Source organism: Coturnix japonica, chromosome 7, assembly GCF_001577835.2.
Source record: "Coturnix japonica isolate 7356 chromosome 7, Coturnix japonica 2.1, whole genome shotgun sequence".
In the NCBI taxonomy this organism is placed as follows: Eukaryota; Metazoa; Chordata; class Aves; order Galliformes; family Phasianidae; genus Coturnix; species Coturnix japonica.
The window spans coordinates 13391087-13406054 of NC_029522.1; the positions used below are offsets into that span (position 1 = coordinate 13391087).

At 34.4% G+C, this 14968-nt stretch overlaps 1 protein-coding gene across 8 annotated transcripts in view; it reads left to right on the forward strand.

The window, feature by feature from the left end:
* Positions 1 to 14968, forward strand: part of CCDC141 (coiled-coil domain containing 141) — a 51689-nt gene that overhangs the window by 11891 nt on the left and 24830 nt on the right. For all 8 annotated transcript variants that reach the window (XM_015868377.2, XM_015868374.2, XM_015868376.2 and 5 more), the window contains 11 exons: positions 499 to 607; positions 860 to 1113; positions 3001 to 3120; positions 3543 to 3737; positions 4276 to 4439; positions 6247 to 6388; positions 7561 to 7680; positions 8229 to 8420; positions 9096 to 9272; positions 11879 to 12058; positions 12584 to 12706. In XM_015868377.2, coding sequence (XP_015723863.1) covers positions 499 to 607; positions 860 to 1113; positions 3001 to 3120; positions 3543 to 3737; positions 4276 to 4439; positions 6247 to 6388; positions 7561 to 7680; positions 8229 to 8420; positions 9096 to 9272; positions 11879 to 12058; positions 12584 to 12706 — 1776 coding nt within the window. The remainder of the gene's footprint in view (positions 1 to 498; positions 608 to 859; positions 1114 to 3000; positions 3121 to 3542; positions 3738 to 4275; positions 4440 to 6246; positions 6389 to 7560; positions 7681 to 8228; positions 8421 to 9095; positions 9273 to 11878; positions 12059 to 12583; positions 12707 to 14968) is intronic.

Genomic DNA, 14968 nt, shown 5'->3' on the forward strand with positions numbered 1-14968 from the left:
AAATGCTGATTGCCAGATGGATTTCTTTTATAGCATAAAGATCAAGAGAGAAGAAAATCTGGAAAATTAGAAAAGATAGAAAAAGCTGAGGGCTGGCTTTTAATTTTCCTTAATTTCATTGTGGGTTTCAACATCTTTTATTACACAGAAATACAAGTGTGGAGTTGGTTTCTTCACTGTTGAAAAGGAGCAGTACAATTCAATAAGGATGGCTAAGATGCAATGTCTAGACTCTGTCTGAGATACTAATATAGAATGACAGACTATACTTTCAGAGTATGACAAATGAATTTTGGGTCCTCTCAATCAGTGAAAACTCAAATAGAAAGGGCACTGTGAGTCTGTAGCTATCAGTTGGTAAGAATGCCCTTTTTCCAAGAACTTAACAATGGATTTGCCCTATAATAGATATTAAATTACTGGGAAAAGGATTATGGTCTAGTTCTACGAAAGACAATTTTACTGTGCTTCCAGCCACACTTTGTTTTTCTAATGCAGTTTGCTGTTAAAATTGACCAAGTGGAAGATTTCTTGAAAAATGCTCAAGAATTTGACAATACTGACAATTTAAGAGAACTCCTCCTGCAACAAGAGCATCATACAAAAGGTATGTTATTCTCCTGACAGGGTGTGATCGTGCACTGATTCTTTCAAGGGTAATTTTTCTTCCTTCGTGTATTTTTTTTATATCACTTAGTGTATTTTTTATTTTTTTTTACCTTGGCAAAATATAAAGTTTTCTTTTTAAATAATATTAAAATTATATATTATTAGAATTTTAATGACAGTACTAGATTTACAAATTATATGGTGTTCTTGGGTTGTTTTTTCTTCCACCTATCAATTTCTATTCTTACAGAGCTCCTGGAAAAATCACTTGCACTTTTGAACAAAAGCCATGAGCTAACTGAATTCATTGAAGAATTCAAACATGAGGGACCAAACCCAAATCCTGAGGTGATTCAGGGAGCCCAGAGCAGCTGCTTGAAAATTGACAACCTCCTTGAACTGCTGCAAGACAGACGAAGGCAACTGGACAGTTCTCTTAAGCACCAGCGTCAAGGTCTGGAGCAGGTTCTGCAGATTTGTCTGTGGCATGAACAAGAGAACCAGGTAAGGTGCATTGTACTAAGGCAAGTAACAGTTAAAATAAAATAACAATTCCACACGCTGTTTCAAAACAGACTATAACAGAAAGGGGGCTTAATTATTTACTGATCTAATATCTCAAAGCCATTTTTTATTTGTCCTAATTTGGGTATGGTTGAAAATACTGTGCAATGAGTTTTCCTTGTGGATGTTTCTTTTTCTTGCTAGGTATGTATAGAAATTAATATGCTGGCAAGTTTCCCGATCATCAAAAGAGAAGGACCTGTTAGATCCTGCCTGCATCCAGGCTGAGGATAGTATATAATAAAATGGACAAATTAAAGTAGGTTTACTCTCATGCTTACTGGAATATAATGTCTAGCCAAGGCATAAATTCAAGCCTTGTGTAATGTCTGCATTTTGGGCAAATAATATATTCATTTTAAAATACAAACTTTGGGAAATTAACTTTTAGAGATGTAATGCAAAATTTATCTCTTGGTCTCCAAGATGTGACATGTATCTTTGAGCACTGGCAGAAATTCAAAGCCTCTCAGTGGTTTGAAATGTATTTTAGTCTCTTTACTTGAACTGAAATATTGATGTCAAATGATGCTACATATAAAACAAAAAAAAAACCACCCAACAAACAGCATATTGAACTCCCACTGACATTAATGAGATTTCATGGGATACAAAGAAAGCAGAGTACTGGAGATGAGCTTTGCTGTATAGGATATGAGTAGGTTTTTGCTTTTTGTACCACTTCTGCTTTTCAATACATATATACCTCTGCATAATGCAGAAGTCTGCATTACAGATGTAAGCATCAGTTCATAGTGCCTGCTTCTTAAAATGCAGTATCTTCCTTTAATCTTTAGTTAGAAAGTGATAATCTTGTAAGCATGATTGTAACATGTTCCTTTATCAGTATTTTTAATATAGGAGCATCTAATTATTTTTCTTTTAAAGAAGGGTGTCTGACCTTCCTCTTTGGAATTATCAGCAGCCTATTTTCTGATAATCTCTATCATTGATGGGCTATTTTATGCATGATTAATTATCTTTGGAAGATTTATGAATGCAGTTTTTCTCTATCTACCCAATCATGCATATATGAGAAAACTGAAACTAAGCTTGGTCCCTGGTAGCATCAAGGGCAGAGATAAAATCTGAGTAAAATTCAGAAGACAGGTGAGTATACTCACACTGGTTATCTAGAGAGGTTTATAAGAGACAAACTGTAGATATAAGTCACAAAATTTCTATTTTATTTTTATTAAAGACAGTTTTAACTGACTGAAAAAGCAAGCATTGTAGTCCAGTGATTTAAAGGATGTCTTCACATCTTACCTAAGTAAATGTAGGGGATTCCTTTTCCCATGTAATCTTTCCATAACAAATTAGTATGTTTAATTGCCTACAAATATTTATATATACTGAGATATAGTAAGGTTCTGTTGTTTCTTTGCTTGAAAGCATATCTGCTCACGGTACACTTCCGTGATTTTTTTATTTTTTTTTTCCTATAGCTGTATGCATCATAGCATTGCAACAGCTAGAAAGAAAGCACAGAGTTTAGCTTGCTTAGTTTGTAGGAAAATGCGAACCTGGTCCTTTAATGCATTAAAATGTTGCCTGAAGTTCTTCCATGAATATATTTTCGTCCCTGTTTTGTTGCATATATTTCAGTAGGTGTTTATTTTTGTTGTGATCCTTCTATTCTGTGCTTATTAATATTAAGGTAAATGTAAAATTTTTAATAAAGGCATGAACATTTAGAAGTGAAAAATGAAAGGAATGTGAATTAGAACTTTTTGTAGATGAAATCTTCTTGTACATATCCTAAGGATTGGACAGACACTTCTCAAATCCTTTGTTTGCTGATAATACTTTATACTATTCATCTAGGTAACATCCTGGTACAAGAAAAACATCAGAGATTATATTCACAAGCAAAACCTGGGCTCATCCTTATTGGAAAATGAACAGTTACTTCAAGAGCATAAAGAAATGGAAGTCAGAGTGGAAGTAAGAAATAAGATAATTGATCAGTGAATTAAGTTTAAAAAAAGAATAGGAAAATATGAACTCAAGCATTAACTGTGTGAGTAGATACACAGTTTGCGTACATAGGGTGAATACGTCTATATGTCTTAGATAGTGAATGACTACTGCCTGTGAAACTCTGTCAATGGATGTGAGATGCAACTGCCAATAACTGTGCTGAAACATAATTTGCTGAGAAATCTGTCCTGGAAGAAAAAGCTTCAAAAGGTTATACATTTCAGGCCTGTACATGCAATATATGTTTTCCAGTATTTATATGACTGTGGTGAAGATTGCTTCTTGATTGATTGATTTTGATATTGATATTGCTTTTTGATAGATAGATAGAAGATTGTTATTGCTTTCCTTTGCACAGTTGACTAAAATTGAACTGTCCCAACTAGGAATGGAAATCCACTGTGGAACAACTAGAGGCTGAAGCACTTAAGATCTTGCTGTCAGAAGACTATGCAGAAAAAGAACATTTACATCTTTCAAATCAGAAAATCCAGCTGTTGCGAAGAGAAGTGTGTTGCCATATGGAAGAGAGGAAAGCCTTATTACAAGAGGCCAATGACTTTTTTAATACAGCTAGCAAGGTAGGTAAAAAGCTAGGCCAAATTATGCATAGTAGGCTTAGGTTCATCTCTATTTTACTAAAATTACTATTTAGTGACTTTAATAATGGAGTATTGAATCGTTGTTTTTAATCTGCTTTGAAAAGCAGAATACTTTTGTCACTTTCTTCTTGCTGAATGAGAAACTGCATGCTTTAGAGAAAAACAAAAAATAGGCAATATAAGAAAACACTGGTAAAGGCACTTAAGATTGCTAACACTGTCAATTGTATTTCTGTTACTATTTTGGTTCTGCATCAGATTCCTGATATTTTCTGAAAATTGAGTAGTTCTAATTCAAACTAAACATGATTTTACATGCTTGTAACTGTATTAACTTTTGTTGAAGTGTATGTTTTCTTCTGTGGAAACTAAGTCAATATCACATCCTAGATTTAAAAGTTGTTGTCCTAAAGAATGGGGAAATATTTTTTGACCTTTGATCATCTGTTTATATAAATGCATGTGCAGATGAGTTTAAGTAGAAATATTGACAGAAGTTGTATATATTTTTTTTCAGGCACTTGATGCACTTGAGAATTATCTTAAAATTTTTAACTCCGAAGGCTTAAGTTTGCCTGTCCTGTCAATGAAGTATGATGAATTACAGGAAGAAATTAAAGGTTGCACAGCGTGTGCTTTGCAAAAAGGACAAACTTTAATTAATAAAGCAGATTCTCACAGGTATTCCCTTCATTTTTTGTTTGCTTCACTGCTCCATACCTGCCTCTTGCTTTACAACTCTATTAGTTAAAATCATTTACAGCCATTGAAGTCAGTTAAGCAGATGTGATTCTAAATGACAGTTTCAGCCATGCTTATCTTTCATATTTTGCTGACTATATTTAAACAAACCAAAACTCTTTAATGAAAATATTTGAGAATGCTACATGCTACTTTAAAAAGCTGTGTCAAATAGCAGAACTGGTAAGTTAGGACATTTGGAAACAGTGGTTTAGTTTGAAGAAATTTACATATATTTGAAGAAATATACATATATTAATCAAAATAAAATGTCAGCAGATATGAATACTTCCCGTGGCCCAGTGCAATCCTTTTAGATGTTTTGAAACTTGCTCTTAAGGTAGTTATAATGGGATCTGATGTAAGACAGCAGTGCAGGTGTTAAGCAAAACACAGAAAGTATGGAAGTTTCTCTGCTCAGTAGTGTTAATTTGTGCATCAAATCACTTTTTCTTCTTTTGTTAATTACAACACATTTTATGTTTGTTTTCACACTGATGTAAATCTTAACTTTGTTTAAAATGAGTTTTAGTAGTTTAATATCTCCAACTGCTCATGCTGGTGCAATAAGAAGTAATGATCATTCTTCTTCAAAGAACAGATGTTCATGAGTAATAGTTATCTAGTGGTCATCTAGACATTAAATGCTTTTATGTCTTATGCCTTACCATTAAATATCACTTATGTGATATCACTTTATGCTTATGTCACTTAAATATTCTCAAACCTTGGGTGGACTTCATTGCAGCAACTGAGATTCTGCCATCCTTGAAGCAATTGTCTTAAGCTTTGCATAATGATCGAATAGAAAAGAGCAGTCTTCCCATTTCCTACATAGCAATGATTGGAAATCCTTAGGGATATGGCAGTTCCTATTTAAAGGCAGTGAAATGTCTGGACCTGAAAAATTTTAGATTTGCCTTAGAGTAAATGAGAAAGTATAATCTGACAAAAAAATAGATAGCTATGATGTGTTTGTTATCTGGTACAATTCTTAATCCATATGAAACTAAACAAACAAACAAAAAAAGTATTTTGAATGTTTGTCTCATGAGATATTCTCATGATTGTTAAATTTCATTAGTAAATCAATCGATCTCTGGGTTTCAGAAATTCAGACCTTAGTTATATGCAGGAAACTCTTCATGATTTGAAGAGAACTGCCTCAAACATCAGTTTGTGAATTGTTTACCTGTTACTAAAAGTTTTAAATCATAAAATAAGCAATTGTTTTGTCAACTGATACCTTTTTTCCTCCTGTTAAAGTAGGATCTTGAAAGAAGTGTTGGATTACAATGTATGTGACATTCTTCACCTTCTATAATAAAACAGTTCCAAAGTATACATTTTTACGGTAGAAATGATATACTATGTATTTTTACTCTATTCTAGGACCTTTCTATTTGTGGTCTCAGTTTCTAGTTCTTCATTAGAACTATTTCTGAAATGAAGTATTTCTCATTGGATCAGGGTATCAGGTATCATCTCACAGGTAGACGCATGTGAGTCTAACTTCCAGTGATTTGTTTGGAAGTGTCTCCACCGTGTACTACTTGTTATCAATTTTGTTGGCATTCATTTTAATATTTCTCTTGGATATTTTTCTTTTCTTGTAAGGGTCACAGCTTAAAATTCTCATGAAATCCTTTGTCATACAAATCAACAGGACATTTGTTTGCTTAATCATTAAAAGCCTGCTTGCTGAGCAAACCGGAGAAGTACTAACAGTTGCACTTATTCATTTCAGCTCTTGGATAACAGGGATTCAGAAAATGATAGAGAATGTTAACAAAAAAGAGGATCAACTAATCAGACAGTATCCAGATGATAAAGAACTCATGTTGAAGAAGCAACAATGGACATCCTCACTTGAAGATCATCTAAATAAGGTACGCTGTAAAATGCCCTTATGTAATTGTATTCATAACCAGTGCATTGCATTTCCATCATATAACTATATGAATATTAAACTTGACTCAATTACAAATAGCACACTTGTTTGCTAGAGAGCACACTTCTGTAATTAAAATGCTGAATTCTGTTATCAGAAGCAATGAACATAAATGTCTACTGAAAAATGCAGATTTTTTATTTTTTTATTTTTCCATGTGAACATTTTAACAGTTATCTTTATTACACCTAAGATAATGAGCTATTAAAATCTGTTCTTTTGGAAAAAAAGAGAGCAATTCTTATGTGGGACCCACATAAGAGACCCACATACAAGTTTGCTATATTGTTTCTGTCTTTATTTTATTTCGTCATTATCTGCAGCATAATTAAATAGAAATATGGCAATATTTTTTAGTACTGCAGACCTTTCTAATGATTTGTCAGAGGTGAAATACACACGACTCCTAAATAAGGTTCCATACGTAAATGATAACATAGACCAAGCAGCCACAAAAACAAAACACCAACCTTTCAATAAGATTTATATGAAGAAACTCCCAGAGTGTAGAAAGTAATTTTTACAAAAGTAATGAAATTTGATGACTGAGTAATTAAGTCTGTAATCAGATATTTCATAATATTTGCATGATGCTTGTAATGAACAATTCTGAATCAAATGAGAAAACAATTTGAAATAACTTAGTCCTTTAGAATATTCTTTCCATATAAGTTGCCTCATCTACTAGAACACAATAAAAATACTGTTGAATTTAGATGAAAGTAAAAGAAATGCTGATATCTGCAGTCAGATAATCAGTATTATTAACTGAAGTTTCAATAACGAAGTTAGTTCTTGTTCAAAAAGTAAACCTTAATTTTTCCATAAGTAAATATTGCAGTTTGTACCCAATCTTCCATTAGAAAACATCTTGGAGGTTGAACTGCCAGCAAAATGAGAGCAGATAGAAATAGAAGAAAACATTCCCAACCCAAATGTTATGTGTGAAATAGTAGAATTTTATTCCAAAGTGCTCTGGCAATAGAAAGCACAGAATTTAAATGGTACCAGAAAAATGTTACTTTTTTTCACTGTAAAGTGATTTCCTATACTTGCCTATATACGTCTTGTCTTGTAAACTAACTATATAAATAATGCTTTCAAATATAGGTATCACAGTCAATTAAAAATATCACCTCAAAGCTTGCAGTTGATGTGGAGATTGGTTCCTGTCTGTCTGAGTCAGAAAGAATTTTGAACGAATACCTTGAGCTGGCAGATCAAATAAAGGTAAAGACCAAGAGTTTTCAGATTTATTAATGTTAAATATTTTTAGAAATAAATGCAAACAACTACAGCAGAAGGTTTATGAAGAACCAGTCGCACTCAAGTGTTGACACAGAGTTCTTTTCAAAAGAAATAAGTATCAAACAAGCTGCTAAGAGGGAGTTAACTCAGAAAATGAGTTCAGAAAATTAGTCTATACAGTTTATGAATGGAAGTGTATTGGTCTGGTTGGCTGTGTTCCTCTGTGGAACACTTCTTTTGTTTTACTTCTTGCTTTGTGAAGTGGCGAACTTCATCTGTATATTGAGATTCCTGTTCCTTTCCAGTCTTAATGGCTACTTTCATTGACATATGCAGTTTTCACTGTTAAAATGTTACAAGAAACAAATGTTTTATTTTAGCACATAGTTGGGGACGTTATGAGCTCTTCAACTAAGGAATTGAATTGTTCAGAAAAAAAGTGATGCTAGTGATAACAAACAATGTGTTATCAATATTCACAAATGCTTCGTTGTCATTGAATATTTTGTTCTGCAATTGTACCTTGAAAGGAAACTTCATGTGAACTGGAAGAAGCTGAAGGAATCATCAAAGATGTGAAGGAGTTTGAACCTGAGCAAGTGGCAGCTTTTAACAGCAAAACTGACTTCCTGAATGAAGAACTGAAAAAAGCTGAAAGAAACACTAGTACAAAAATAGAAATTCTGAAAAGTTACGTGGCCTTTTTAAAGTCTTCATTGGAGGTACAGGCTTCCTAATTATTCTGTTTAAGTGGTGAAAAATCTTGTAAGCAGAGACATTTGCTTTATTTTAAGTAAGACAAATCCTGTAAGCGCTGTGCCACGGTAGAACTACAAGTATTCTTAAGCTTCTTTCTGCATTAAAGGTGGTCTGCACCATCTGGGCAAGTGGCCCTGATCATTGAACTTTCATTACCATAATAATTAGCCTGCATACAGGTTTTCTAGAGATTTAAATCACCATCATGGGAGGTGATTTTCATCAAGTTTTTTTTCTTTTTCTCATGTGAATGCTCTATCTTGGTCTCTCATTATACACATAATAAAAGTTGAGTGATTATTTTCATATTTCTTAAAATCTATCATAATATCTTATATGATAGTATAGGTATTTACAACAATCTGTGTTTCTACTGAAGTGCTAATTTGTCTGAAGGAATTTAAAAAGGAAAGGTATATAATACATGTAAAATCTGTGACAGAAATTGTGAATCTTGCTTTTCATCTATTGGTTTACAGATACTTAAAACGTTTAATGTTGTTTAGTAATTCAGCAGGTCTTTGGGAGGGAGGTAGATTTTAAAATCTGTAAATAACTCAATATAGCCTGAATTTTATCTTCAGATTATAGCAATTGAACTTGTGATTTAAAAAAAGTTTATTTTCTATCTTTTGTAGGTGAATGACTATGTTCAATATCTGAAGGAATTCTATCAAGCAGAACCTCTACAAACAAGTAGGGAGTGTGAAAATAAAAATGCAATGGAATCAGTTAATACAAAATGGAAAAAATTTATAGAGAAGTTTTTTTCCACTGAAAATCTGGGGAGCATTTTTCTTAATTTAGTAAATATGGTGAGAATTTTATTTCATGGAGTTACCTGTGATTCTATGGTTCTATGAATAAATATGATAGATAGTTGTATAGATTCTTCTAACCTTCATCAAATAACATGCCTAAAGCAGAAGTGCATTTGTTTTGTTTCAGTGCATGAATAAACAAGAGGAGGAGTTGGGGAGATGAAATAAGTGTTATGCTTCTATGGAATCACAGTTAAATCTAAGGAACAAAATAATGAAAAAAAAAAAAAAACCAACCCAAATTCCCAATTTAAAAAATAAAATAAAATAAAATAAATCTCATTCTGAGAAATTTAGTATCTGTACTTTCACAAAATGGAGTTGTAAAAACAACTCTGATTTGGAAGTGTCAAATTGTTTACAAAATCGAATTGAGGGAAAGTTGAAACTTGAAACGTTTGTAAGGTGATCAAACATTTTAATACACAACAGTGTATGAAATAGATGGAATAATTCTGGAGGTAGAACTTATCTCCCAAAGTTTGAAATGAAAATTTCTCTTGTTCTGCACAGAATTTGTTGCACGGGGCAACAAAGGTAGTATATCTAGTGACGCTGTTTCTTTTGCTTCTGGAAAGCTGAAATTTTACTGAAATCATACCATGCAGTTTTGTTGTTGATGATATTAGTTGCACAGAACTTATGGACACAGGCATCTTTCTGAAAAAATACAGCAAATGTTTGAGTTCAGGGGTTGGCATGTATCCAGCCCTAGCTGATGTGTAGGAAAGCTTGTATAAACAGAGCAGAAATCATAAGAATTCTGGAAAGTTTGATCAATAATGGCCTTTTTTTCTCCCTAGCAGGAGGGAATTATCTGCTTGTTTTTAATATAACTTAGTAGAATTTAATAAATTGCACTGAATATTTGATATTTGCCTCTGATAGGGTTTAATCCCAGTTCTGTAAATGATGGATTGTGGCTTTACCATTACCTGATTTTACAGGTACAAATGCAGGCGCAAGATATTGAAGACTTATATGAGTGATAATGGTATTATAAGTATAAAATTTTTAGTTTGACAACAAGGTGTCTGTTAGTGAGCCCAGAACATGTACTAAACATAATACATGGACATAAATTTTGTTCGTGTTGAAAGCAGCATAGATCTGCGTGGTATTTGGCTCATTTTGCTTCCACTAAGAGTCAGTCATTAGCAATGTAAGTGCATGCAGTTCTAAAAAAAATGGGTGCTGGAGCTTCTGTATACATAGGTAATCATTCCTGATGTCTTTACATTTTTTTCTTGAAATCAGCTGCATTGCCTAGATATCACAGTCTAATTCTCTAGCACCTCTTCATGGGATGATTGCTTGAGATTTGCATAAAATCACTACGCCATGCCTCCTAAACTGGTCTGAATTGATGTAGGCAGCATGGATATGCAGCAGTTAATTCTGCTTTTATGGGAGAGATAAAGGACCAATCACAGTGAGCTGAGAGGACGAGAAGGGGAAAATGATAATGATAATATAGTGGAAAAACTCATTTAAGGAATGTACTGAGGCAGCTAGTGAGGGCTGAAGTATGCAGATTAGAATACAGCCAAGCAGGGATAAATTCTTCAGAATTAACAGCAAACTGAGTATGTTTGAGTATGTATATGAGCAGCTGAGAGAACTGGGATTGTTTAATCTGCAGAGCAGAAGGGTGGGGGGAGAGTTATTGCTTAGAAAATTGCTTAGAAAATTGTAGAACAACAGCCAGAAAGGAGACTGTGGTGAGGTGAGGGTTGGCCTCTCCTGCATAACTAGCAATGGAACTAGATAGAATGGACTCAAGTTGCATCAGTGTAGGTTCAGGTTGGATATTAGGAAGAATTTCTTCTCAGGGAGAGTAGTGAAGTATTGGAACAGGCTGCCCAGGGAGGTGGTGGAGTCACCGACCCTTGGAGTGTTCAAGAAAAGGGCAGATGTGGCACTGAGAGGTGTGTGGTGATGATGGGTTGATGGTTGGACTAGATGGTTTTAGAGGTCTTTTCCAACCTTAATTACTCTGTGATTCTATTATTCTGTGAAATTACTTAAAATATACATGTATCCAGATATTCACTCTCTCAGAAATCCTGGAGTTGTGTTGTTACCTTATTTTCTTCTACTTTTCTGATGATAGTTAAACCTACAAGTCAAGAATATGTAGAAAGATACAGACCAAACTAGTAATTTGCAAACCCAATTTTTCTTAAAGGAAAAATTCTTAAATAGGAAAAGCAACAATATCATCATCAGTTTTTCTTCAGTGTTTGAGCTCTGTTTAAAAAGAGGAAAATCTGCCAAATATTCAAATACTGAACAGGCTCCAATGCTTCAGTGCTACTTGTAGTTGTCAGCACAGAGTGGTCTATTCTTTATCCCTTTCGTCGTTCTGGATTTTAAAAAGTAACATTAGTCATAGCTGCAATATATAAGATCTGTTCAGCTATATGTATTTCTAAGAGAATAGTGTGTCTAAATGCACATGGAGTACCAGAAATTTTCAAATAAATTATCCCAAAATATTTGCTTCTTATTAAATTTTGTTGATATTTTAATGAGGTTTTATTGTACTTTTTTAATACAAATACAAATGTGGAAAATGTGTGTTCATATTTATTTACCAGGTAAACAAGGGCTTAATATTAAAAGTAGAAAGATCTGTACAAATAGTAGAAGAAACCATTATCAGTTTGAGTAAAGAAATGGAAAAACTGACTGATCTTTGGTCAATCTGGAATTTAAAAATTAATCAAGTAAAACCCATCAAGCAACAGTGCTGGATATTGAAAGAACAACTAAATAAGGTATATAAGCTACTAACAACCTAGAAATAATTGTCACAACTACTTTCTTAGTATTTTGTCTTTGACTCTCCATCAACTATTTAGAGATACTATATTAGGAAGAGAAATAGATAATTATTCATAACTTGTTTTACCATCCAGATAGTCCTCAAGAATGATTATGATTTTGATCTTTTTTTTGTCACTTTTCAAACCCTACGAGTTGTCATTTGAATTATTATTTTTTTAGCACCATCTTGAAACTTAAGTTTTTAAACTAATTTGTTTCTTAATAGCTACTAAACTCTAAGTCCAGCCATGTCCATAAGGACAAAGCTTTGAGAGCTTCTTGTTACAGGGCTTCAGAATTTCAGTGTCTCTGTTTTTTTATTAATAATCTATCTTAATGAAATTTACTGATAGTATTTGCATGTTTGCATTAGGGATGGTTCTTTCAAATTTAAATTTGGAACGAATTATTTTTTGTTTGCTACCAAAAAAAACTGAAATATTGCTGAAATATCACTGAATATGATTATCTTTTAGACTACACGTGAGCTACAAGTTCTTCAAGAGGCACTCAGGCTCGCATCAACAGTTGACCTTGGAAGTGATCTTTGTATCGCCTTAGAACAACAAAAACTTAACCAATTGAAACCACAGTTTCAGGTGAGAAACTGAGCTCCTGAAGTGCGTAGTTGCTCAAATGGTCTTGATGGTGCAGTGAACAATCATACTCACATTGCTTTCAGTCAGAACTTGGAGTCACACTGTTTTACATTTTGTATTAACTTTCTGGAAGAGAGTTGTGTGTTGATAAGGTCAGGGAGAAAACATCTTATCTTCATTGTCCCCAGAATGTTTTGTGTAATGTTAGCTGCGTTTGAATCATCATACAGACAAAATCATTAGCATTATGTTGATGTTGTCTACCTGGACTTGTGCAAGGCCTTTAACATGGTCTCATAATGCAACCTTATCTCTAAATTGGAAATATATATGAATTTGAAGGGTGGACTATTGGGTGAATAAAAAATTTGGTTGCAGCAAGAGGTTTGTGGTCTGCCGATCTGAACAGCAAGTAGAGGCTGGGGACAAGTGTTGTCCTTCAGGAGTCTGTTCTGTGACTAGTGCTTTTCAACATATTTATCAATAACCTAGACTGTGGGATTGAGCATGTCCTCTGCCAGTTTCCTGATGACTCTTAGGCTTGAGTGATGCAGTTGATGCAATAAAATGAAGTGATGCTGTCAAGAAGGACCTGGACAAGCTTGAAAAGCAGGCATGCAAGAACCTAATGAGGTGCAGGATGTAGCACTTGGGTTGGGGCAATCCCAAGTATGTATACAGACTGAGAGAAGAATTCAATGAGAGCAGACCTGTGAAGGACTTGGGGATTCTAATGGACAAAAGTTGGACATGGGCCAGTAGTGTGTGCTTGCAACCCAAAAGCCAGCAGTATCCTGGGCTGCATCAAAAGAGGGATGGCCAGCAGGGTGAGGGAGGGGACTGTCCAACTCTACTCTGCCCTTGTGAGACACCATCTGGTGTACTGTATTCAGGCTGGGGTTCCCAGCATGAGAAAGATGTGGAACAGTTGTAACAGGTCCAGAAGAGGGACATGAATTTGATCAGAGGTCTGGAGCACCTCTCCTCTGAAGAAAGATGGAGGCAGCTTGGAGAAGAGAAGGCTCTGGGGAGAACTCTCTGCAGCCTTCCACTACTTGAGGGAGTCTTATAAACTTGAGGGAAACACTTCCAATCTATGCCATTCTGTATGCTTTGGAGCTGGTCTGAGGCTGAGGTGTATCATGCTGAGTTTCTTCTGTTCCCTGAATACTAAGTTTTAGTGAGTCCGACAGTCCCTGTTGCCCCAAGAGTCAGTTTAACAATTGTTTTAATTGAAGTCTGTTTCTTAACAGTAGTTGAGATTCATGTGTAACGAAAGAAAAAGAATATGGAGAAGGGTTTAGAGATATTTCATAGAATCATAGCATATCCTGAATTGGAAGTGACCAAGAAGGATCATTGAATCCAATTCCTGACTCCACACAGGGCTAAAATTTTACATGACTTCAGGTCTAAGTAGTATTGCTATTTCTTCCTATCTGGCCTTTTTCGTGTTTGAGTCTTTCACTGGGCAATGGAAACAAAGAAAAGAGGTTTTCTGATGGAAAATATTTTTGTAAAATTACAAATCTTGATGGTCACTGAGTATGCCTGGGCATATGAATTTGCTGGAAACATATTCAAAGATTGTTGTCTTGCTACTTTGGTGTCTGATATTAACTTGCTTCTTTGAAAATTCCCTTCAGCTGGGCTCCCTGGGGGTGAGGGAGCTTTTTGTGTTGTGAAAGGCAGAGCATTTTTTTAAGGTTCCTTAACAATAAACTAACAGTAGATGCTCATTTAATAAGAATCCTCAAACTCATTATCAGGAGTTTCACATGTGATACTTGTTTCACAGTCCTGCAAGTCAACTAGCAAGTCATGCTGTTTTGTGGAGGGTGGCAGTGTCTGCATGCAGTGCAGCTGTTCAGAAGTGCTCTTTGATCTACAGCTGCAGAAACTAAGAGGTTGTGTCTGGCTTAGAAGCTCTTTTTTGCTGGGTTGCCAGTTCCTCACATTTGTGAGAGTTGAGCTCTGTGTCTGCTGGATTCCGCTGGAAATAAAAAGAGCATGCCAGCTTTTTAGTGTGAGACTTTGAAGCACTGTACCCTTATTTATTGCAAAACATTTTGTGCTAGATGTGAGAACACAGCAGTCAGTCAGCCCAACTAACAAATGTAGGGAACTTGATCTTTAATGCAGTTTTTCCTATGGGAATTTACCACTCAGAGGTTGTTATATTTCATCAAGTGTAAGGGAAATCTTGCAAATAATTGTGTGATTTCTACTCTAATTTTTTTTTTTTTTTTTTTTTTTTTTTTT